The 23,264-nt window shown below is 42.2% G+C and overlaps 1 protein-coding gene across 1 annotated transcript in view; it reads right to left on the bottom strand.

The window, feature by feature from the left end:
- Window positions 1–20,278: 20,278 nt before the first annotated feature.
- The window catches only part of PNRC1 (proline rich nuclear receptor coactivator 1), a 5,021-nt gene continuing 2,035 nt past the window's right edge, over window positions 20,279–23,264 (bottom strand). The window contains exons 2-3 of the mRNA XM_014520350.2: window positions 23,157–23,259; window positions 20,279–21,363 (exon numbers count right to left, since the gene is read on the bottom strand). Coding sequence (XP_014375836.1) covers window positions 20,923–21,363; window positions 23,157–23,259 — 544 coding nt within the window. The 3' untranslated portion in view covers window positions 20,279–20,922. The remainder of the gene's footprint in view (window positions 21,364–23,156; window positions 23,260–23,264) is intronic.

Below are 23,264 nucleotides of genomic sequence, written 5' to 3'. Positions count from 1 at the left end.
TAAGAGAAGGCTGGACAGGCATCTGGCTGGGGTTATCTGACCCCAGCACTCCTGCCTGCTGAGGCAGGGGGTCAGACTCAATGATCCGTTGAGGTCCCTCCCAACCATAGCATCTATGAATCTATGAGAGAGAGGGGAGTCCACCTGGAATGACCCAAGGGAGCGATAGGAGGAAGGGAATTTCTTCACAGTCTCAACCAACTATGTACCGGAGTTGGACATTCCAAAGAACTAATGAAGAAGTGTGGCTATACCATTGCTTCAACCACCTGTGACTGTGACACAGAGCCTCAGACTATACAACACCTGCTGCAATGCCCACTACTTGAAGGCACATGTACAATGAAAGATCTTGCAAAGTACAATAAACGAGCACAAGCATGTGTAACAAAATGGTCAAATGTGGTATAGAGATGTGAGAAGAAGACATTAACAATTTGTAGTAACCAATTTTTAAATTTATTCAGAATCACATATTCCTTCCTTTTAAATTTAGCTGGTTTACCTGTTCATGAATGATGGTTACAGATTTGCCACTGAACTCAGACTTTTGGGGTTTGCTGGTAGATCCTTTTTTAGGATCTCTTGTTCCACTTCTCTTTTGTTGCTTCAAAATTAGTGCCATTTGGGCAACAAACTGGGCGCATCTACACAGTACACTAAATGCACAATAGACTAATTCTACTGAGCATTAGCGAGTCACAGCAAAAGCCATGCTATTTTGCTAATGTGCAGTAGAATTCATCTACTATGCATTAACATCACTAAAAAGGTGTGCACTAGCACTACTGTGCAGTAGCGCCAATTACTGTGTATTGAGTTAGTACTTGTTATTACAGGTACTAAACTTAATGCACAGTAAATACAGTGCATTAATGAATGTGTAGACATATCTAAGTGGCAGTTGATAAGAGACCTCAAATGCTTTTGACTTCAGTGGCAACTGAGGACACACAGAACCTTAAAATACCCTTCTTTGGTAGTTCTTTGGTACAAATGGCTACAGCTATTCCAAGGAACTGAATATTTACTATGTAGAAGTAATTGCCTTAGGTCAGACCAGATGGTCACAATGGTAGAGGATTGACCAAGATGTAGCCCATGAGTTGGATCCAGCTCATGGAGCCATGTCATCTGGCCTGCAGGGCTCCCCATGTGTCCAAAAAATTGGAGGAGTAGCAGCTGAGTTAATTGCCACAGTTAATGCTGCTGCTGCTCATCATGCTGCCAAATTTCTGGACCCATCAAGAGCTCTGTGGGTCAGATGATGCAACCCCATGCACAAGATAGGAGCTGCAAAATGGCACCACACACTGGATCAGGTCATGGGCCAGGTGGATTGAGTGTCACTGAACTACATTATTAAAACATTTATCTAAAAGGAACTGTATTAGGTCTTATCTTGCTAGGAGGGTTTGCATCTCCATGTATTAATAGGCACTCCAGCTTACAATGTAATATGTGGAATAAAGTTATTTTTAATAGCTAACTCCAGCTTGTTGCCCAGGATGAGCCCACATTTTCACTTGTCACAACCTATCTCCCTCACTTTTTTTCATCTTCAGGTGCCATACATTCATCCAGTGGAATCCAGTTTTCCCAAATTGGATATAAAAAGAACCCTGTGCTATTAGAATTGACTGCAGCTCAGATCCACAAAAATAATTAGGCACACAGTTATGATTGAGGTAGTCAAGGGGGTGTACTCTCTTATATAGATGGAAATGATAATGACCTCCTGGCCATGGATATGACTACAGGATGCAGTTAGAAGTATCAAACCCCATAAATGTGAACAGAGAGGCAAGTCTCAAAGAATAGATGTAATTAGTACGTAACTACTCTTTTTAATGAAAAACAGTGTTTTGAGTGCCTAGATACTAGACCAAACTACTTTGTTTAAATAAGCAAGGAAATGGACAAACACCATCCCATCCCCCTAAAAAAACCTGGATTTCCAAAACTGAGGAAAATAAAAAGGAATATTGTGTTTTAAGTTCAAAAGATTCAAAACTAAAACAACTTAAAAAGAAGGACCAATAAAAATTTGTGTAACAGCAAGTAATTATATTATGGAAGACCCACAGTAACATTATGGATGTTTTACAGGTCAAAATACAGACAGCATTCTTACAGTTGATTTAAGTCCCGTTCCACATCACTGCCAAGACATTCTAGGTCAACAAGGTGATCAAGGTCATGGTCCAAATCTTTACAGAAAAGATTGGAAAATATGGAAAAATCAGGATCCAGATCACATCAGAGACCTTCTAGTTGAGAAACAAAACCACAATCTCATCAAAAGCATGATTATTTAACTGCAAGACCCCCATTTAAGTCTCCACAGACACACTAATTCAGAAACTACAGCACAGCTCAATGAAACATTGAAACACCATAAATCTCCTTCATGCTCGAGACCTTGGAATTTCTGCAAAAGAAACAGCCATTGATCAGCACCTGCAGATGAGTGATGCCTCTCAAGATCCCAGAACAACTGGAATCTAAATGTGATAAAGAAAATGTGACCAAACGCCAGTATGATAGATTAAAAAAATGACCAAACACCAGTCCGATGTAAAAAGTGTGAGGGAGTTGCGATCACAGTGTTAATGAGGCATGTGGCTGCACGGCCGGCAGTCACAGTCTCCTTACTGGAAATCAGCTGACACACAGGGCACATTCTGATTGGCTCTCTAGCTTATAAAAGGGGAGAAATTTCTGGAACCAGCATTGGGACCCACACAACATTGGAGAGGCCTGATCACCCTCACCGAGGTCCTGCGTCCACGGCTCCTTTCCCCCCCCCGGACGCCCCCATATCAGTTAATTGCATCTTTTGGATGCGAGAAGAGCTCTCGGGTTCCCTACGGTTTGTTTTGTTTGGAATGGGGGACAATAGGTGTGAGACAGTTGTAGAGGGAGAGGGAAATGCTGACCCGGTGATAGAATGTAGCTGTTAAAATGCAGACAGGTTACCTGCTGTTATCAGATGTCAGGCAGGTTATAATATGCCATAAATCCAATGTATCTATTTAGTCCATAATTTTTTGTATCCAGTAGGTTGACGAAATGAAGTTCATAAGCTTATCTAGGTAAGGTGTTTTATAAATTCCCTTTGAGGATTAGAACTGAGAGATTGGAGAGAGATTGATTGTTTTGTGAGAAGTGGGCACCACAGGTAATTGGGTATTTTTGTCTTTGATAGATTTTTGGTGTGCATTCATTCTGGTACATAGTTGTTGTTTGGTTTCTCCTACATATTTTCCATCAGGGAATTTAGTGCACTGGATGAGATCTATAATATGTCTGGAAGTGCAGGTGTAAAATCCAGGAATGGTGATGGCTCTGTTGTGGGGTGTAGTTACTGTGGCAGTGGATGTCACATCTACCCAAAGAACCTTGTCTGCCTATGTCCTTAGACCAACACGCCTACAATCAACAACCCTTACTAGTACTAGCATGCTTATGGGGCTTTCTCCCCTCCGTCACACAGTAGTTTACAGCTTGAACTAAACTTAATGCCATCAATTAGTAAAACAAACTTTGGTCCAGATTTTGCTTATTTTAAGCAAACAAGCAGTCTAACATGACTGCTCACATGACAGAGGTGACTAGGATTAGGCCTTTTGCTTCGATTTCTCTTTCTCCCTTGTTTAAGTGTCTGTATTGCTACCACCTGAGGCATCCAGCATAGACCTGAAGGTAAACTAAACATTGTTGCAAATATGAATCCTGAATTAGTGCCTGGCAGTCATAGCAGAGGGGCCCAGGTCAGAACAGGTAAGAAATCTGAACAGTACTCTGACACCTTGATTTGGTCTATCTAGATCAGGGAGAAGTATGCCTAGGGCTGTGCAAAATGGCACCGTTCTATTTCGACTTGCGTTTCGACAGAACAGTGTTTCATTTTGAATTTCATTTTGACTCAATGGCTGATCCATTTCATTTAATCGAAACAGTTTCACTGTTTTGACATTTTGCCCATAGGCTATAATGGGGAAGCTTGAAACAGCCTATAACTTTGTCATTTCAGGCCTGATTTGGATTAAACTTGAAGGTAGCCTCTTCTGAGGGCATGAAGCCTGCCAAGTGTCAAGGAGATGGGTGCAGAGGATTGGGGGGAACTGCACCTCAGTGTCTTGAAAGCAAAACTCATGTCACTTGTATGTGTTAAGCCACAGCATGGTCAAAACTGCAGGCATGTTAGCCCCTGCTGAGGCCATGAAGCCTGCCAAGTTTCAAGGAGATAGGTACAGGGGGTTTGGGAAAACTGCACCTCTAGCTGCTGACAAGCAAAACTCATGTCATGGGTGCTTGTGGGACTGTGTCTGTCTTGGGGCACAGGGGGGTGAAAACTGCAGGCCTGCTAGACCCTGCTGCGGCCATGAAGCCTGCTAGCTGTCAAGGAGATAGGTGCAGGGGGAGTCTGGGTTCTGGGGTCTTGCACCCCTAGCTGCTGACAGGCAAAACTCATGTCATGGGTGCTTGTGCAACTGTGTCTGTCTCGGGGAACCGGGGGGGGGGGGGTTGAAAATCTTTGGATTTTGTAGTTAATGCTTTGTTTAATGTGTGTATTTTGAAAATACAATTGCATTGTATCTTGCATATTAGGAGATCCAGATTTACACACTAAAATAAAATTGCCAAGGCAATCAATTTTTGTACTTGCCACCAACCAACTTCCAAAGATGTTGGGTAATTGCTTGTTAACTTGATAGGAGTCAATTTTTTGATAGTACAGCCTGTAATGCTGTTGTAGTTTATGTTTTGTCCTACATAAAAAATGCTTTTCCCTCCATAATAATGCATGGTTTATTACAATTTAACTTTTTAGTAAAATGTTGTGTTCATTAAGATATGCTACATAACTTGTAAACTGTACTGTATTAAATAAATACCATGTTATACATTTCACTTCATATACAATTAGATACTATTTTGCGTTATATATTTGTTTCACTATTGAAAAAAATATTTTTAATAAAGCTTTGAAAGGACATTTTTCCAAATGTTTCTGAGGAACTGCCTCATTTCTCCCCCAGATATCTCTCTTCCTCTCTCCTAATATTATCTGTATTTTTTAAAACATTTTCATATGTGTGGCTGAGTTTTCTAAACAGAATTTTTCACATAGTAGACTGATAGTCTATGAAATGAAGCATCTTTGAAAGTAAGATCTTACCATCATTCAAAAGACTATTTATATAGATTGCAAGAATAACCAGAGTTAATACAGTACATGTTAGCAGATTTGAGTTTTGGAAAAGGTATGTGCTACAAAGAATGAGGGTTTATTTTCTAACCCCTGGAGTTAGAGGGAAAGTTCTCTGGGGGCCTGTTGTCCCAGAAATGTCTATTCTTTTTTACTAGGGCTGTGCAAAGCTTCGGTCCCTGATTTGATTTGGTGGAGATTCAGCCCTATTTGGTGGCTAAATCTCCAAATCTGAATTGAATCAGAAGACCCTTTAATTTCTCTGAATTGAATTGGAACCCTCTGAATCAATTCAGAGAGATGGAAAGATTCAGCGATTTGGATGCAGACACAGCTTTAAATGTTTTTTCTACATACCTCAAGGTACCAGGCAGCTCGTGACTGCTGAGATGCTGGGGCGGATGGAGCATCTCACAGGAGCATGGGGGGCTCTCCAGCGCACTTGGCAGCAGGTCCAGAAGTGGACCAGAAGCACTTCCAGCCCATTTCCAGGTCTGCCAGGGAGCACGCCCCTGGCTTGGTGACTGGTGCCTCCTGGGTCTGGGGGGGGGGCACCCAGGGTCCCCCCCTAGCCAATCGCCGAGCCAGGGGTTGCAGAGGGCTCCCCCCACCCCGCATGCTCCCCAACGGACCTGGAAGTGGACCATAAGTACTTACAGTCCACTTCTGGGTTCGGGGCCCCCCAACGCTCCTGTGGGATGCTCCATCTGCCACAGCATCACAGCATTTATGAGCCGCGCCTGGTACCTCGAGGTATATAGAAAAAACATTTAAAGCGGCCAAATCACCGATTCTCTGAATCAGCATCAAATCTTCAGATTCGGGTTCGGCTGAATAGAATCGGGGACAGTGATCTGAATCAACGGATCGAATCGCTGTCCCCAATTCGGACTGAATCCGAATCAAATAGGGCCCATTTCATACACTCCTATTTTTTTATCTCTTTCTTTTGACTTCCTTGGAAGGGCATGGTGTTGGCTGCTACCAGTATAGAATCATGGAGTAAACAAAGCACAAACCAAGTATGACAATTTCCATTTAGAAATTGAGCCATTTATACTTTCTTCAAAATCTATAACAATAATATCTAATGGTAATAATGAAATGATATAACCTGGATACATTGCAAAGACAAACAACTCCTACAAAGGAAAACTCAACCTCCTATCTGCAAAACGCACGCACGCACGCACGCACGCACACACACACACACACACGCACACACTGTCTCTCTGACTCTCTCTATGAGTTGTTGCAGGTTTCTAGTTCTTAAAAAAGGTCAGGAGTACAGTAAGTAGTATTTAACAAAAATCAGATATTACACTATGAAGACTGCAGGGCACCCATTTTTTAGAAACTGGGTCCTACTAATATGTATTGCATAAAATTTTCCAGTGGCTTTGAGTAAAATCCGTGCAAGCAAAAGAGAATCATACATATTTAAAATACAAACATAACTTCTTTGCAAACCGGCATTTTCTTTTTCACTCTGCTATTTTATGTCTGCTCATTTTTCCATAATTCTAATGTTCTTAAATGGGGAAGCAGACCAGAGGTTTCTGAAGAATTCCTTTTACAGCGTATTTGTAGATAAGATTTATAAATTTTATATTCAGTTTACTTTATACATTGTTTCTGTAGGATTATTATATACAGGAGACATACTAGAGCAGATGGTTTAATTTGTAGTACAGCATACACTAAAAGGCACGCAACGGAGGCCACCAGTAACAATAGTTGGCCATTGTTACACATTTAAAAATATGTAAGTGTCTGTTTGTTTTTGTCTGCTTGTCCATTAGTCCTTAAACTGGAGTTTTGATCTAATAAGTAACAGACAATGTTAATTTAAAACCCAACATATTAAATGGGGGTAATTGACGTAGATTGTATCAGCCACAGGATAGTGGCTGGAGATCTCTTTGGAAAAAAATGTTTTGAAAATCTGGTGTTTTTATAACTGCAGAAGGCCGACAGCTCCAGCATGGATATTCAGTAGTTATAAAAATCTGTTCTTAAATATTCATATTGTTCACATAAATACATTTTTTATTTTTAAAAAATTTAGAAAGTAGGTGCTGATCATACTGGGTGCTGGGAGAGATTCAAAGAAACAAGCATTTAAAATATAATCTCTAGGACTATAAATAGGTTATTTGCACTTAACCTGAAATGTGGCAGCTTACTGGTAAAATCTAATTTACTTCAGCAGCAGGATTCAAAAAGTATTTAAAGCAGCTTATATTGCCTTTAAGGACCTCCTTCCCTCCCACAGTCCAGCTGGCATGCCCTTTCCCACTGTACTTTTCAAGACAGCTGGTTTGCTTTGAAGTTTTACTTAAAGTGAATTAGGGAAACTGAAATAGTACCTAATTTCACTTCTAAAAAATAAAATAAAAATTGAACTTTAAACTAGCTCAGTTGCTGCAGTGCAGTTAAATTAGATTTAACCAGAAATGGAGCAAAAGAAGGTTAAAGTCTGCAGCATTTCTTTGAAAAAAAGTGTGTATGAATTTTTCCCTAATATATATATATTTCCAGTCATATATTCCCACAATTGCTGAATATATATGCACGTTTTAAAATCAGGTTCTTGTTAGGCAGTCATTTAGAATTGTGTGATAGCCTTCTAAGGACCCACTTACCTAATCAAAAGGTGATTTTACACAGTACTAAAGTGAAAGGTCCTGAGCAACTCTAATTTTAAAAACATTGGAAAGGAGTTGTCCCAAGTCCAGTTACAACTAAGCTGTTGTTTACAAAAGGTTATGCACCTCTGATATAGCTAGTACAGGAGTGTCAAACTCACCTGGTGCTGCAGGCCAGATGAGCAGCGTGGGGATGGTCCAGGGGCTAGATCAGGCACATGGACCCCTTCTTCACCCAGCCCCATATGCCAGATCCACTGCACATGGCACTTGTTCCAGCTGCTCACGGATCCATGTTGCATGTAGTGCCTGCAAAGCAGCCAGATCATAGAGCATGGACCCCTGAGTAGCTGGAATGGGCTTCATGTGTGGCACGCATCCCAGTCCCTGCTTGTGGAGCATGTGCAGCACACAGGTCAACTTAGACCCAGGGACAGCACTGGAAGCCTGATGACAGGGCTCCACGGCCTGTATCTCTGACATCCTTGATCTACCCTGCCTCCTGCCTGACTTCAAACTAACATGACATGGACTACCTCATTTAAAATGTCAGACTGAAAAACGCCACTAGAGGGTGCTGAAGTCTGCTTTTCTTCCTCCTGACTGGCATTGTATATTGTCATTTTGCCCATACTTCAGTCTTCCTTTATACCCTAACATTATTAAATATACTTAAACCTGCATTTTATAAAGGTACCTACCATAGATTTTCCTTCCACAAGCACACATGCTTTTGTTCCCTCCAATACCTCTACAGACCTAAGACTACAGAATACTATTCTTTCGCTTATGTGAAGTTGAAGAACACATTCATAAGATTAGTGTTTTAAATGCATTGCAGGCTGTAGTGAATTTAACCATCTAACTTTGCTGGCTGTCAGGTACTCAAATCCTTGTCTAAATTACATTGAGGTTAATCTAGAATAACTTCACAGGAAGGGAACAAGCATTGAAGCACCAAGATGTGATCCATCTTATTATTCGGTGAGGGAAATTGGCAAAACAGGAGAAGCTGAAGGTAGAAAGGGGAATCCAGGGAGGGAGGAGAGAGATGGTTAGATGAAAAACAGAAACCCACTAGATAAGGACAACAAAGATTTTCTGGGACAGCTATTATGGTGGAAAGGGGTTTCACCTCTAGACCTCTAGTGAACAAAGAAGTCTTTCTGTTTTTGTTCTCCTGTTTCTGCACTATGAGGCTCCTCTGCTCCCAGACATCCCCATATAGCACATTCTGTAGATTAAGAAACCTTGGTCTCAATTCTTGCCATGTCTCATTTATGCCACATGAAGAGTCACTGTCTTGTCTTCCCATGTCAGGTCAAGGTAGCATAAACATTTTAATACAGGCAACCCCCATTTAGCGCTCTTAATTGGTTCCTGAAAAACTGAGTGTTAAGCAAAAATAGCATTAAGTGAAACCAAAAGTATCTGATGATCCAAGATGGTGACCGCAAGTGTTTTAATGACCTAAGATGGTGACTGCAAGTGTTATAACAAAACTTGCTGAGCACTAAGTGAAATCAGGTATTGATTTAAAATGAACGTTATAGCAAAACAGCGTTAAGCAGAGGTTGCCTGTAATGCTAAAAGTAAGGAAATTCCTAAGCAGAATTTAACAGTGCAAGCCTCCAGGTTGAGATTGTGCATTAGTAATTTAAGGGATTTAACCTTACAATCTAAGCATTAGAAACCCAGAATATTTCAAATTAAAATTAAATTGAAAAGAAAATTAAATTGAGAACAAAAGTATGAACAGTTGCATCACCCAATAACCTGACGTCTCTTCCTGAAATCATAGATTAGAAACATAAACTATCCCATTATATAACATGCTGCTTATCTAGGGAGGGGAGGAAATCAGGGGAAGTGGGGGAGAGACTGTTTTAGATGAATGGGAGCTGCTCAGCCCCATGTTCTCCGCCCCCCTCCCCCTGCCCTTCCTATATGTGGGGGGACAGGTCAGTTTGATATACAGCTCTCACAAGAAAGCTAATGCATGCATGCCTCCAGTGAGCTGCTGCTGCCTGGGGCACACATGCAGCAGAGGATACTGGACATCAAGAAACAGCTTGTTACTTACCAATGGCTCACTAGGGTGCAAATGTAAGAATAAGCTGAAAAGGATATAGTGACAGATGTTTAGGGACTGGTGAAAGGGGGTGGAAAAGAGAATGATGCTCCTCTTCCCTCAGGATGTACATCAAGCTTAATTTTTTTTTCACCAGGTCTGCCAGCAATTACATACTCAAAACATTTCAAAGCAAACACATTCCCTGGTAACAGACTGTTGGAGAACCAGCACTTAGGGATCTCATAGCAACTATGTAGCGTAGGAGTCAGACTTCTGAGCAGGGACTCAGGAAAACTGGGTTCTGCTTCTACTCCCCCGAATGGTGTTAGATTATTTTGCTTCTCTGTAACCGTTTGCTCATCTTCAAAAGCTTTTGCAGACACAACACAACGCATAGGGAATGGAGCCCTTGACAACTCTACCACCAACTCCAACATTTTCGTTTGGCTCATTGTCACAGAGCACGGAGGTGCCCTGCTCCTAGAGAGGGGAAACTGCCAGGGGAAGAACCCTAGCAGGGAATAAGGAGCCCAGCTGTGGGTTGCCAGGGCAACCAGGAGGTCAGCTGACTGAAAGGGGCAGGGCCTGGCTCCTATATAAAGCACAGACAGGAGGCCAGAGGCAGTTCCCTGTCAGCAGCCAGAGAGGCAGGAGCTTCCCTAAGACAGGATGCAGGAAGAAGCCTGACCGCAGGTATAGCTTATGGCAGCTCTAAGCTGCTTGAGCAATGTTGTTATAGCCAGGCGGCTTATGTTTAGGTTATAGCCAAGAGGCTCAAGTTTCTGTTTCATTTTGTTGTTACACCGGTGGTTTGGGTGAGGCTATTAGGGGTTGGAGGAGGCCTCATAGGGAACCCACAGTAGTGTGGGGACCCCAGCGCCAGTATGGGCACAGCGTACAGGGTACATAGACCCCAGCCCAGAGAGGAGCATTTGAGAAGCCCCAGTGCGGGCGTGGCAAGCCCCAGAGAGGGGGCAACACTTGAGAAGGCCCAAAGAGGGGGGCAGCGTTACGGAGAAGGCCCCAGAGAGGGTCAGCTTTACTGAGGGGTTTTAGAGAGGGGGACAGCCTTACCAAAGAGCCCAGTGTGGGCACGGGGAGCCCCGAAGAGGGGGCAGCATTGCTGAAAGCCCCAGAGAAGGCGCAGTGGCTGAGAAGTCCCAGTGTGGACACGGAGGCCCCAGAGAGGGGGCAGCACGGTTGATCACTGGAAGGAAGGCCTGGAGAGGATAAAGAGGGGCCTGATTGTGATAAGGCTGAGACAACAGCTATTCCATCGGCGAGGTGTGGACTGTGGTGTAGGGGAGGAACCGGAGCTGCAGATAGCGCCCCCTGGCAGCGGGGCAGTACAAGGGCAGCCTCCTGCTAATTAACATCAATTAATTAATTAACAGCAAGGCATGGCAGGCAAGAAGGCGGGCGGTTGCCCCAGGAGCAGGTGTGTGGGCCACATTTTAGCCCAGCCCTGAGTGGCCACCTCTTACACTCATTCAAAGCAAGGGTTTAGGTGTTTTCTATTCCTGGTCCTACAACTCAACAGATCCAGTTCTCCAGAAAGAGCACTGGAGCTGCTAAATTATACCCCCTCTTCATCTCTTCCTAAATCTCTTCACTCTCATCCAAAGGATTTTATCTAACACCATACTTTCATGCACATACCAGTAAACTCATGGATCACTCCCACATCTGACTTCACTAGTGACAGTCCCAATGGACAAGAAAACTGTACCTGGACATGACTTACAGGACTTCATACTGAAATGCAATGAATCCCTCAGAATATGCACACATCTTTTGTTGGATTACATGCTTGTTGGGCCTCAGAACCAGATCTCTTGTATCACGGTCAGAGATCTGCTATGTTCTTCAAACTAATTTCCAAATCTCCTCAAAACAGTGTCCTGTCAAGCTGTTGGATTTGTTGTCCTCCCTATCACTACTCTCCCTTCCATTCAGTCTGGCTACAGTTAAACTAATGACCATACCCGGAATACATGCCAATAATCCCCAGGAATTACTTCCACCTCCAAGTTGAATTGCTTCATTATGGTTGACTTGGTTTGTACACCAAAACTTAATTTACTGTTTTCCAAATATTTGATTGTTTTGAACAAAACCTGATATTCTGAAAAAGCACAAAGCACCACAGGGCAATCATGTCTAAAGACTAGTCCTCCAACCAGATCTAGAAACTAATAGTTCTTGAGTGGTTCAATCCAGAAGGCATTTGCAGAATACACCAACAGGATCAGGCTTCCTAGAGAATGCAGATGAAGCCATTAAAACAGAGAAACAAAAAACCCAAACAAACTCATAGCCAGATTAGGAAGCATATACTGTTTGATACTAATTGATATCCAAGTGTTAAAGCACCTGTTCAGATCTGCATTTCACGCTCTCATAGATTCATAGATGTTAGGGTCGGAAGGGACCTCAATAGATCATCAAGTCCGACCCCCTGCATAGGCAGGAAAGAGGGCTGGGTCTAGATGACCCCAGCTAGATGCATATCCAACCTCCTCTTGAAGACCCCCAGGGTAGGGGAGAGCACCACCTCCCTTGGGAACTCATTCCAGACCTTGCCCACTCTAACTGTGAAGAAGTTCTTCCTAATGTCCAGTCTAAATCTGCTCTCTGCTAGCTTGTGGCCATTATTTCTTGTAACCCCCGGGGGTGCCTTGGTGAATAAAACCTCACCAATTCCCTTCTGTGCCCCAGCATGCCCTCAGCATGACAGGCTTCAAATCCTTATCTCGTATCTGCCAGGAGAGAACCCTGACCAGGCTATCTGCTATTCTGGGTGAAGGCATTCTCCAACTGTGCTGCTGAATTTGTGCCGTTACTGCAAAAGATTTCAAGATTAATCAGACCAAGAATACAAAGACATGGAAACATAGTAGTTATGGCACTCTTCTGGGAGAGAGGAATCGTGAGTTTCTTTTCCCCGAGCCAAAGACTACCTATGTATTTTGCATTAAACAGGAATTGGATATGTTTGTGCATGGTTTGTTTTGATCTAATTCTGAAGCATTTAACTTTCTCCATATACTGTAAAGATACAAGGCACCTAATTCAAAGCTGTGGATTTCACTCCTGGGACCAGATACTGCAGGAACTTCACTTTTAGGTACACAATTCCTTCATTACATCTAGTTCAGTGAATAGTGACCTGGTGAAACAAACAGCCTACTGATGGCCACTGCTCCATGTTTAGGACTGTGTCTCACTAATCTAATCTAAGCATCTATACATTTACTACGTGTTCCTATACAGTCTTCCTTGGCTTAGCCTAAAATTGCCCTAGTGATTAAAAAAAAAGATTGAGCTCTTACATGAGAAGAGGAAATGTCGCAGTGACAAAGCATGCGCTTCCAACTGGGGTGTCTCAGAACATCTACACTACACTGGTCTTTTCAAAATATATGATTTAATGCTTTCACATACCATAGTCTTTTTTTAAAATTGGAAAAAAAAGATGGGAAAATGGCAGTGATATGCCCATTACATTAGTACTTAAAGAGATCCACAACCAGACTGAACTTCACAAACTTCAAAAATTATACCAGTTTCTTCTAAATCAGTCTGGCTCAATAGGTACTAGAAGCTCTTACAAAGGCCTACTTCTGAAATATCTATAATTGCAAGAGTAAGGATTTCCAGAATCAGATTCTAGATCTGAAAAAAAACAGTTAAGTTTCAGTGAAGAGTTAATTGTTAGTGTGCCTGAACTACCACAATCCTTTCCTGAGTTTCTTCCAAGTTTAAACTGAATTTCCTGGCTTGCTATTTGGGTTTTTTTTAATATAAAACATTCTTTTGAGCTTTTAAAAATTCCTGTAGATTAGTGACAAGCAGTCTCAGCCTCAACTCTAGTTTAACAAGCGTCTATTATCTGAGAACATATTTGAGACTCAGAAATTTAACTAATCCTTCTAATCTGAAGTAGACTGTGGCTTATGAAAACTGACGCCTCTTTGAACAAGTTAGTCCAGTGATTCTCAACCTTTTCAGATACAAGATACACTGTGTTTGACTCAAGGGAGCCCTCCATAAAACTTTTGTGAATTGAGCAGCACCCCATTTCAAAAACTAGTTTATTACAGTGCTTCCCTTCTTGCAGTGAGGCTAAGCAGTCGGGGTGGAGCAGAGAAGGACTGAGTCTGAGCCTTCACTTATCTTCCCACACCTGCTTATATCATCTCTCTCAGGACACCTTCCAAAAAGATCTTGCAGCACCCTGGGGGGATTCTTTAAAACCCTGGTTGAGAATTCCTGAGTTAGTCTACAAGGTGCCACACTGCCCTGTTATCTACCTAGCTTCAGACTAGCAGGGCTAACTACCTAGCTCTTCCTTGTGAGCCACTGAACAAACATTTTTCTTGAAGATGTTTAGATCGGTGGTCCTCAACCTTTTAGCCTAGCAGGTCAGATGAGTGACACAAGGAGGGTCCAGGGGAAGGTTGGCACCCAGACCATGCCCTACACATCCAGATCCTGCCTTGTGCCACCTGAAGTAGGCCCCACATACCTGGATCCCACCTTACAAACCTGGATCCTACCCAGCACTGCCCAGATGGGGCCCCACATGCCCCAATCGCACCTTGCCCTGCCCGGATCAGGTCTTTTGTCACTCGGCTCAGGTCCTGCATGCTCAGAAGCTACCTACCACCACCCAGATTGGGCCCTGTAAATCCAGATCCTGCCTAGCACACCCAGACTGAATCTAAAGGGCTTAGATGTCACCTCATGCTGCTCCCCACTACAGCCAGATAGGGCTTTGTCCCATCCCAGTCCCATGCACCAGATCTAGCATGCAGGACTATGCTATGCAGCCCACTATCCAGTCCTTTGTTAGATGAACAAACTACCAAGCTAATTCTCAGGATCTAGCTTGTGCCTTATCAACACAATGACTTATTCTTTCTACCTGTATTTAATACAGTTCTACTTGTTTCACAAAGAATGGTTAGTTTTTCATCCTAGATGGTAGCAACCCCTAACCCCATCTCTTTTCACTTAACTGTTAGCCTGTTCAGGACCTGCCTACACATACAGTAAGTTCTTCTGTATTACAAATAACCTGATACCTCTTAAATAGTTGAGTTACTGAGGCATACATTAAAATGAAAATAAGCCCAAAGAAGCAACAAAGCAAAAGCAAAAAAAAAAGAGTAGAAATATTCTTACTCTTCACCCATGCCTAATGTCAAATGTTTACACTCATTACTAGATTTACAACTGGCTCATTCCATAGTATAGGTTTTAAAATATGGTTGTAAACTGTTCCTAACAGAAGATGTATTAAAACTAGGACGTGGCCAGGAATCCAGAGGTCTATTACAAACACAAAACTTCACAAAAATCTTGCCAGAACATGGGAATGTGTGGCAAATAATTAAATGGATCAACCCAATTGAAAAATGATGTGACCAAGTTTACAAGCTGTATATTCTACTTATGAAGATAGCAGAAAAGATTGGAATCAGCAGCTCTTAGGAGACACTAGCCTGGGACTGTTCAAGTACATGTGGGATTTCTAACTGTTCTTGTGATCCTTCTGCCTGTTACATTAGTAGTCTTAGACACCCTCGGGCAAGAAGCTAGCCAATAATTACTAACAAAGTTGTCATCTACCAATATGATAATTAGCCTGTTAGGAATTATATTAAAAACCAATAATAAATATGCTGGAGTTAATACAGGAAGGTAAATACAGAACGACAAGCTACCCTACAAACCATAGCACAGAACACCCCACAAGTCCAAAACTACCATCAGACACACCAAGGGCACACTATATGTGCGTTTTAATGCGCATTAACCTATTTTAACATGCATTAGTGTCACAAAAAAAGATGTGCTTTCACTAATGCACTTTAAAATAGGCTAATGCACTTTTTTTTTACTATTTCAGAATATAGGTATTAAATTTAACGCACATCAGCAAATGTGCATTAATAAACATGTAGATGTGCCCCCAGAAAACTAATGAAGTCAGGCCCTCAGATATTATTGCATCTACTGAGAATAGTCACAACACCCACCCCACCAACATGAGAAGGCCTTTACTTGGCATTGACACTCCACCAGAAAAATAGATCATACCTTTGAAGGAGCCACAAAAGCAGCCAGCAATAGCCTACTACAACATAGAAAGAAAACTCCCACCAATCGCCCTTCCTAATTATTACATACTGTCCCACACTGGACCCTATAAGAAGGATCATCAAACAATGACAGCCTACAATTGAAAAAGATCAGACCCTGAAGGAAGTATTCCCAAGTCTCCCACTCTGGGCATTCAAGCAACCCCCAAACATGGCCCAACTCATCATAAGAAACAAACTCACCTCCAATAAACAGATTCCAAATGGGATACAATCCTGCCTCAGCAATGAAAAACATGTCAATACAATCGTGGCACTACAATAGTGAACAATGCCCACTACAAAACCACCAGAATCTACAGATCCTGCACACGCACATCACCGAATGTGGTTTCTCTTATCAAATGTAGTGGATGTCCCCTCTGAAACTACCCGAGTGAAACTAGACAGGAACTATGCACCAGAATGAACTCTTAGGAAAAAAAATATAAAGGACAGAGACACGCACAAACACTAGCAAGAGCCCATTTTTCACAGGACACCCACTCCCTCTGACCTCACAGTACTCATACTCAAAGGGAATTCAAAAAACACTTCCAGAAGACCAGTTCAGTGGTTTATAGTTCACTACAACCTTACAAATACTATCATCTCCCTCCATGCCACAGATATAACTATCCCCCTTCTTAAAGGTCTGTCTGCAACCAACTAGATTGCCCATTCTACTGATCTTGTCTTATAGCTTCTGGTTACACTTCTTCATTCCTGGTTCACCCTCTGTCCCTGAAGCAGATGACTGTATTTTCATGGAGTGTGTTTTTATGTTTTTAGTATGTAGCTCACTTTGTGTCTGCTTCTCCTTCAGACCTGAAGGACACTTGATTTTTGAGAACTTATCCAACAGCTCTCCAAACTACTGTTGAGACAATAAAAGATACCACAAAAAAACCTTGCCTTTCAAGCCACAAAGCTAGAAAGCATGGGGTGGGGAGGAGAGAAATGTTGTGATAATCAGAAACTAGGTGGAAAAAAAATCCTACATGTGATTATACTGAATTTGAATGGGTAGCACTGGATAGTTCTGCGAATTAAGAATATTACATAGACCAAATTCTATCCTTTTCCCTGGTAAATTTAATATTCCTGCTCATCTGGACCACAAATTCCTCGGAGGCCAAATTTGGCCAAGATCACAGAGCAGTGGCAAGACTGGCAGGGAGAGTAGCATCTGTAGTGGGAATGCCAGGACAAGTGGTGGCAGGTCAAGTGGCCACATAACTGAGCCGGGTTGTGTTGGCATAGCCCTTTGTTGCCCTCCTGCTGCAATTCATCAGCAAGCTATGCCTATTGCTAGCCACACCCCTAACTTCTGGTAGCCTGCTGGGCCAAATGAAACAGCCCCACAGACTGAAGACCATCTGCAGGTTGCATGTTTGTTCAACACCCTGGCAGAGACATTTCCATTCACTAGAAAGAACCAATGCTGCAATAATCACCTAGCTGTCATCCCCCACCCTCCTTTGTCCGATTCATCCGGCCATTCTTAAAGATGCAGGAAATAAGTGTATTCAATAAGTATTTCTGATCTGTACTAGAAAAGAGGCTGGACAACAAAATTCTCTCTCACTGTAATAGCAAATCTTTCTACTTCAACATAATGTAGTTATAAATCTGTAAGTCTAGATAACTTGTCTCCATGCATTTAGAACTGACTGAGAATCTTCAGGTCTGAGACATTAAAATCTCTGAATACTCGGGAAGTTCCACAGACATGGAAAAGGCTGACGTTATACCAAGCGGTCACAAAATGTAATGGGATGACAGAGATAACCATCATGCCAAGTAGCATGACATCAATCCTTGGAAGAGGGGCAGAGGGAACAAGTCACAAAAAGGCTGTAAGATGCATCTAGTAAAGAGGTCAAGTGACTGGTTTTAAATAAGCTGAGGAGGTTTTCTGGAAGATAGCCCTTGATGTAATTTTCACATGCAATAACATTTGATTGCCAAAGTAACTGCAGATTTAATATGCTTAATCTTATGGGAATCGACAGATTTAGTATCACATGACATTCAGATTAGAAAAAATAGGCCAGAAAGTCAGTCTACAACATATTCAGTGTTTCTAAACCAGTTTATCTATAGAGTAACTTTAACTGAAGAATCCCTACTCCATGGGTCACTTTTCTGGGAACCACAGGGACATTTGTCCTTGGTGGGGGTCAGACCTGATGATCTGTTTAGGTCCCTTCCGACCCTAAGTACTATGATACTATGGTATAATACTATTCAATAATTATCTGTAAGAAAACAATAATTGCTAGCCAAGTTGGCACACAACAAATCAAAACAGGTGACAGGTGTTTTCTAAAGAATGATCTAGATTAGACGGTAAATTGGGCTTAATGAAATCTATTTTTATAAAGAAAAATTGAAAAGGCAGTAACTGAGACTATGACATCAGAAGTTAAACGTGACAACAGAAATCAAGCGACTGAGGGCACATCTACACTACCTCCATCCCATGCCTAGAAGCATCTCTGTGAAGTACCCCATACCCGTGTAAACTTCTAGGTGTACAAACTTCCTAGAAATAAGGCAACTTATCTGCCTCAGTGTCCTTGAGTGCATGCTGGAATTGCATAGAAGGTCTTGTCTTTTGTGCATTTAGCAAAGGCACTCTAGGTCATTCTTACTGCAAGAGCTAGTGGGTATGATTCAGAGCAGCCCTCAAAGCACAGCAAAGAGGCAGTTAAACAAGCCCAAAAAGGTCTTAATACTTGGGTCAATACTGCTTACACTTTTTTTCCCCGTTTATAGTTCAAGAAAAGATATGATCAGTCCTGTATATTTAATAAATACTTGTTGTGAAGAGCATTTTTTCCATAAAAGAAAGCAATGGAAATTCTCTCTGCCTACACTTCTTAACTTTCAGAGGAGAATCCATTTCAGGACACTTTTAACTAGAGTGTTCATTTAAACAGACCCGAGGTCTCTGGTGGAAGTAGTGAAGACAGCATGCAGGCAATTTTAACTGATAAAACAAGAACCCCCAAACATACACCAGTATACACTACTTACGGCTGTAAGATTAGAGACATGGTGGTCTAGTAACTCTTTTGCTCTATCCAAACTACAAACCTAATACAGGCAGTCCTCGACTTACGTTTTGAGTTACAACATTTTGCACTTACAATCTTTATAAATTGACACCCTGTTTCAACTTTATGACATCAGTTTTGACTTTACAACACTTGATCCAACACGATGCTGTGCCAGTGAACAATTTTGCTGCATCACCCATCTCCCTGGAGAACATCTGTCCAAACGTCCTTTGACACTTCCTTTAAACAGACAAGACTCCAAAAAAACCTGCAGCCAAGACTCCTGAGAATACTCCAGCCAAGAGCCCTTCAAAAAGTCCGAAGTCACCTCAAGGAAGTCCTTCCAAATCAGTATGATTGCCACTTACAATATAAATACAATAATGTAGCTATATTACTCATCTATAATTGTCTGAGTACAAAATTCTGGGTTATTTTTGGTGAAAATAAGGTATGAGGCCCTGGTTCAGGAACCAATCCCCCATTTATAACATTGTTTCCTATGGGAAAATTGGTTCAGAGTTACAATGTTTCAACTTAAGATATGGTTTTCAGGAACCAATTGTGTCCTAAGTCTGAGAACTGTCTGTACTACCAATCAGGTTCAAATTTTGAATTCCACTCACTTCCCTTCTTCCTAGTATAAATAAGGACTGGAATACATAGCAGGTCAAGTTTTCAGGTGTGCCTATGAATAGTGGAACAAGTTCAATTTTCCCTTCATCTAGGACTACAAGCACCTACTGGTTTTCCTTGCATAACTTGTTTCAACTGCCACACTCACATTGCTCTTCCTACAGTGCTTCAATTCTAACTAGATTGAATGGCTGTTCTTATAAGAACTATTAAATAGTAATACAGCATTGTTTTAAATACTGAATTAATAGTCCCAAATGCTCAAGTTACAGATGGACAGGGATTTTCAAACTTTTGTTTAACCAGTACATGTTTTAAAGCCACAAGCAAGCTTCAAATTAATTTCTGGTATGATAAATAGCTAAAGATAACACCATGAATGTAATTGGCTAATTATGGGTGCGACAAAATCTGCTACAAGTAGCAAGGTTGTTCCGTAAATAAAGCAGTCAAATCTCAAAGTACAATACATTCATCCACAAGACGCATACTTAGGGGAGGCCAAATTATTTTTATTTAAATTTTTTTAGTAACCAATTCTATTTCTGGCAGAAAGCTCTGCTCCTTTTCAGGAAGTCAGTGCTCAAATTGATTAATTAAATTTTTTTATCTAGTCCAAATTCATTCTTATAACAGGATAAACAAGAATTCTAATGGTCTGCAGAACAGAAATTCATATGCTTGTGTGAGAACTCCACATTTATAATGGATTGTGCCACAGAGTGTAAAATTACTTTCAGTAGTGTATCAATAAACCGTTCACATTTGATTCTGAACTCTTGAGATTAGAAAGCTGTACTCTCCTTTCAAAATCTCATTACCTTGTGCAAGTTAGTCAAGTCTTCATGTGTCAAGCACACATTTAAAGTTGTCCATATTATATATACACAAAACGCCTACCATTTGGGCAGTGCAAAATACATCCTTTCATAACAAAACTAAAATGTACCTCTCAAAGTATGAACAAGAATATACACATAATACATGTTGTACACTATTTACACAACCATAAAAAATATAATACAAGTTTTTGTATGCAATGGTATGACTTGACAGTCTTTGCACTTCATGTTGCAACAAGGCATATTCAAGTTTCCTGGATGGAGCTTTCTTTGTCACTGTTCATAGTTCTTGGAAACTATGCTTGAACTTTTAGGAGAGTTTTTAAGTGGACTGCCATCAGCTCCCTATTTTGGTCAGAATATTCAACAGGGCATCCCACCCAGTGACGGGGAGGTTTTGGAAGAACACTGGGAGATGGTGGGTCACTAAACTTTGCCCCAGCATAATTCTCTTTTTGGTTCGCTTCAGTTGGAGAGACAGGTTTCTTGGACTTTGCATTTTTAAAGTTTTCTGTGTTCTTAAGTGGCTTTTTCTCCTGCTTTTGAATTATTTCAGATGATACAGAATCTTGCCAAAAGTTTTCAATTTTTTTTGCAGAAGTGATTTTAGTTAGTGGCATGTTACATTTGTTCTTCTGTCTGCTTATCTTTGGTTGTTCACACAGGTGTATACTGTGAACAGGCTGGCTGTGGGAAATGGCAACCTTCTCAGACTTTCCCATCTTGTTCTTTAAGAACTGTAGAGACAAATAAGTCATACAAACACATGAATCTTTCAAGAAAAAAAAAAATCTACACCAGTACTTAAAAAGCACTACCTAAAATGTACTGTATACAGTTTCATTCTGAGAAAGAGGCAATACTGTCTTCTCATTGTTCCTTGTATTCTATAAACAACACCCTTCCCCCCCACCCAAAAAACCAAACACACACACACACACACACTAAACCAAGACCAAAACCCCAAATGACTGGTTTCTGAGACATATTGGTACACACTATGGCTAAAAAACACAGATGACTGGTTTAATTTGAGATTTATTGTACCAGGTTTGAATATGCATTGAAACAGGCTAGGTACATACAAGTTAACCTTGATCATCCACTTAAAAGCAGGAGCATGAATGTGTTCATTGGTAGGATCCTACAATAAAAATTGTCCTGGGTAAAGCAGTAATCTGTTTTTAGACAGGTAAATCACTCCCATGACCAAGTCAACAGCAGTAGCAGCAACCCCTTTGGCACAACTCCCAGAGCAGGAAGGCAAAACTTCCTTCAAGGTCCATAGGTTGCACTGCAAGGTCTTACTAGCCTCACTGTAATGTAGCACATCATCTCTCTTCCTGCATTTTTAAAGCCCTCAGCAAGGAGGATAGACAAACAGGGGCTCCCTGTTACAAAAAGGGGAAGGTCGAGTAGGAGGCTGGATGGCTTGTTTTAACTCAAGGTTTTGCAACCATTTTAGACCCAAGACACTCCTTGCTAGGCTCAAGGTTTCCCTCCTGAGATATAAGGCAGCCCCTGGAAAGTGCCAGCTCTTAAATTTTCACTCAGGTTTTGACTATGGAAAAATACTAGAGCAACCCTTCTGTTTCAGTGAACTCAGAAAGACAACAGCCAGGCTGAACCATTTCAACAGTGTGGATTCCTACACGGAGAGACACAGCTAGCTGCATTTGTCTGAAGTGGAAGGCAGTGCAGATATGCACCTTAGAGACTAACCAAAGCAGCAGATATCCATCTGTCCATCCATTCGTATCTTCTTAAGGGGAGCTGGGGCACTGGGAACGGAAGCATGGGCAAGGGGCATACACCAGTCACACAAGAAACACAATCATTTCACACCAGGCAGGGTAGCTTTGCACCTTGAAAACTAACCAAAGCAGGTATTTGCATCTATACCCATCTAGGTAGACATATATAGGGACAGACAGATGCAAGTACAGATGTAGATGCATGAAGCACAAACTTCGGTGAGCGGAGGCTCACTCTGTGAGTTGAGATCCTGATGAAGTGAGCCTCTGCTCACCAAAGCTTGTGCTCTACACATCTACCGACAGACATCTCTCTCTGTAGGTACAGATGTAGATAAACATTTACCAACAGACACACCGGGCACAAGCTTTGGCGAACAAAGGCTCGCTTCATCGGGACCTCTGCCTACCAAGCGAGCCCAGCTCCCCAGAGCTTGTGCTATTAGGTCTACACCTGGAACTGTCCAGGGACACGTCTACATCCTTTCCCTCGCTAGAGAGACGGATGCAGGTCCTGCCCCTACCCAAGGGGAGCCCCCCGCCCCCGCCATGGGGCGCGGCGCCCGGGGCACGTCCGCGCGCAGCAGGCTAAATCCGGCTGTTGCTGGGCGCGAGGCCCGAGCTCATTGGCTCCCGGAATCCACCAATCAGCACGAGTGGAACCTTCCCCTCTCTCACCCCCTCCCCTACAAACGGGCGTAACGGAAACTTCCCCCTCAGTGCCCCCCCCACGCCCCGCGGGAGGCCACGCCCCTCCTCTCCCCTCCCCCTCTCACCTCCTTCCTGAGGGCTTTGCCGGGCGCCGGCCGGGGCGTGGCGGACGCGGAGGGCTCCTCGGGCCCCAAGCCGGGGGTGGGGGGGCAGCGGGGCGCCAGCGTGGGCCG

The sequence above is a fragment of the Alligator sinensis genome, unplaced genomic scaffold (assembly GCF_000455745.1).
Source record: "Alligator sinensis unplaced genomic scaffold, ASM45574v1 scaffold658_1, whole genome shotgun sequence".
Classification (NCBI taxonomy): domain Eukaryota; kingdom Metazoa; phylum Chordata; order Crocodylia; family Alligatoridae; genus Alligator; species Alligator sinensis.
The sequence above is the reverse complement of the archived record's forward strand: the minus strand, read 5'-3'. Positions and strand labels throughout refer to the sequence as shown.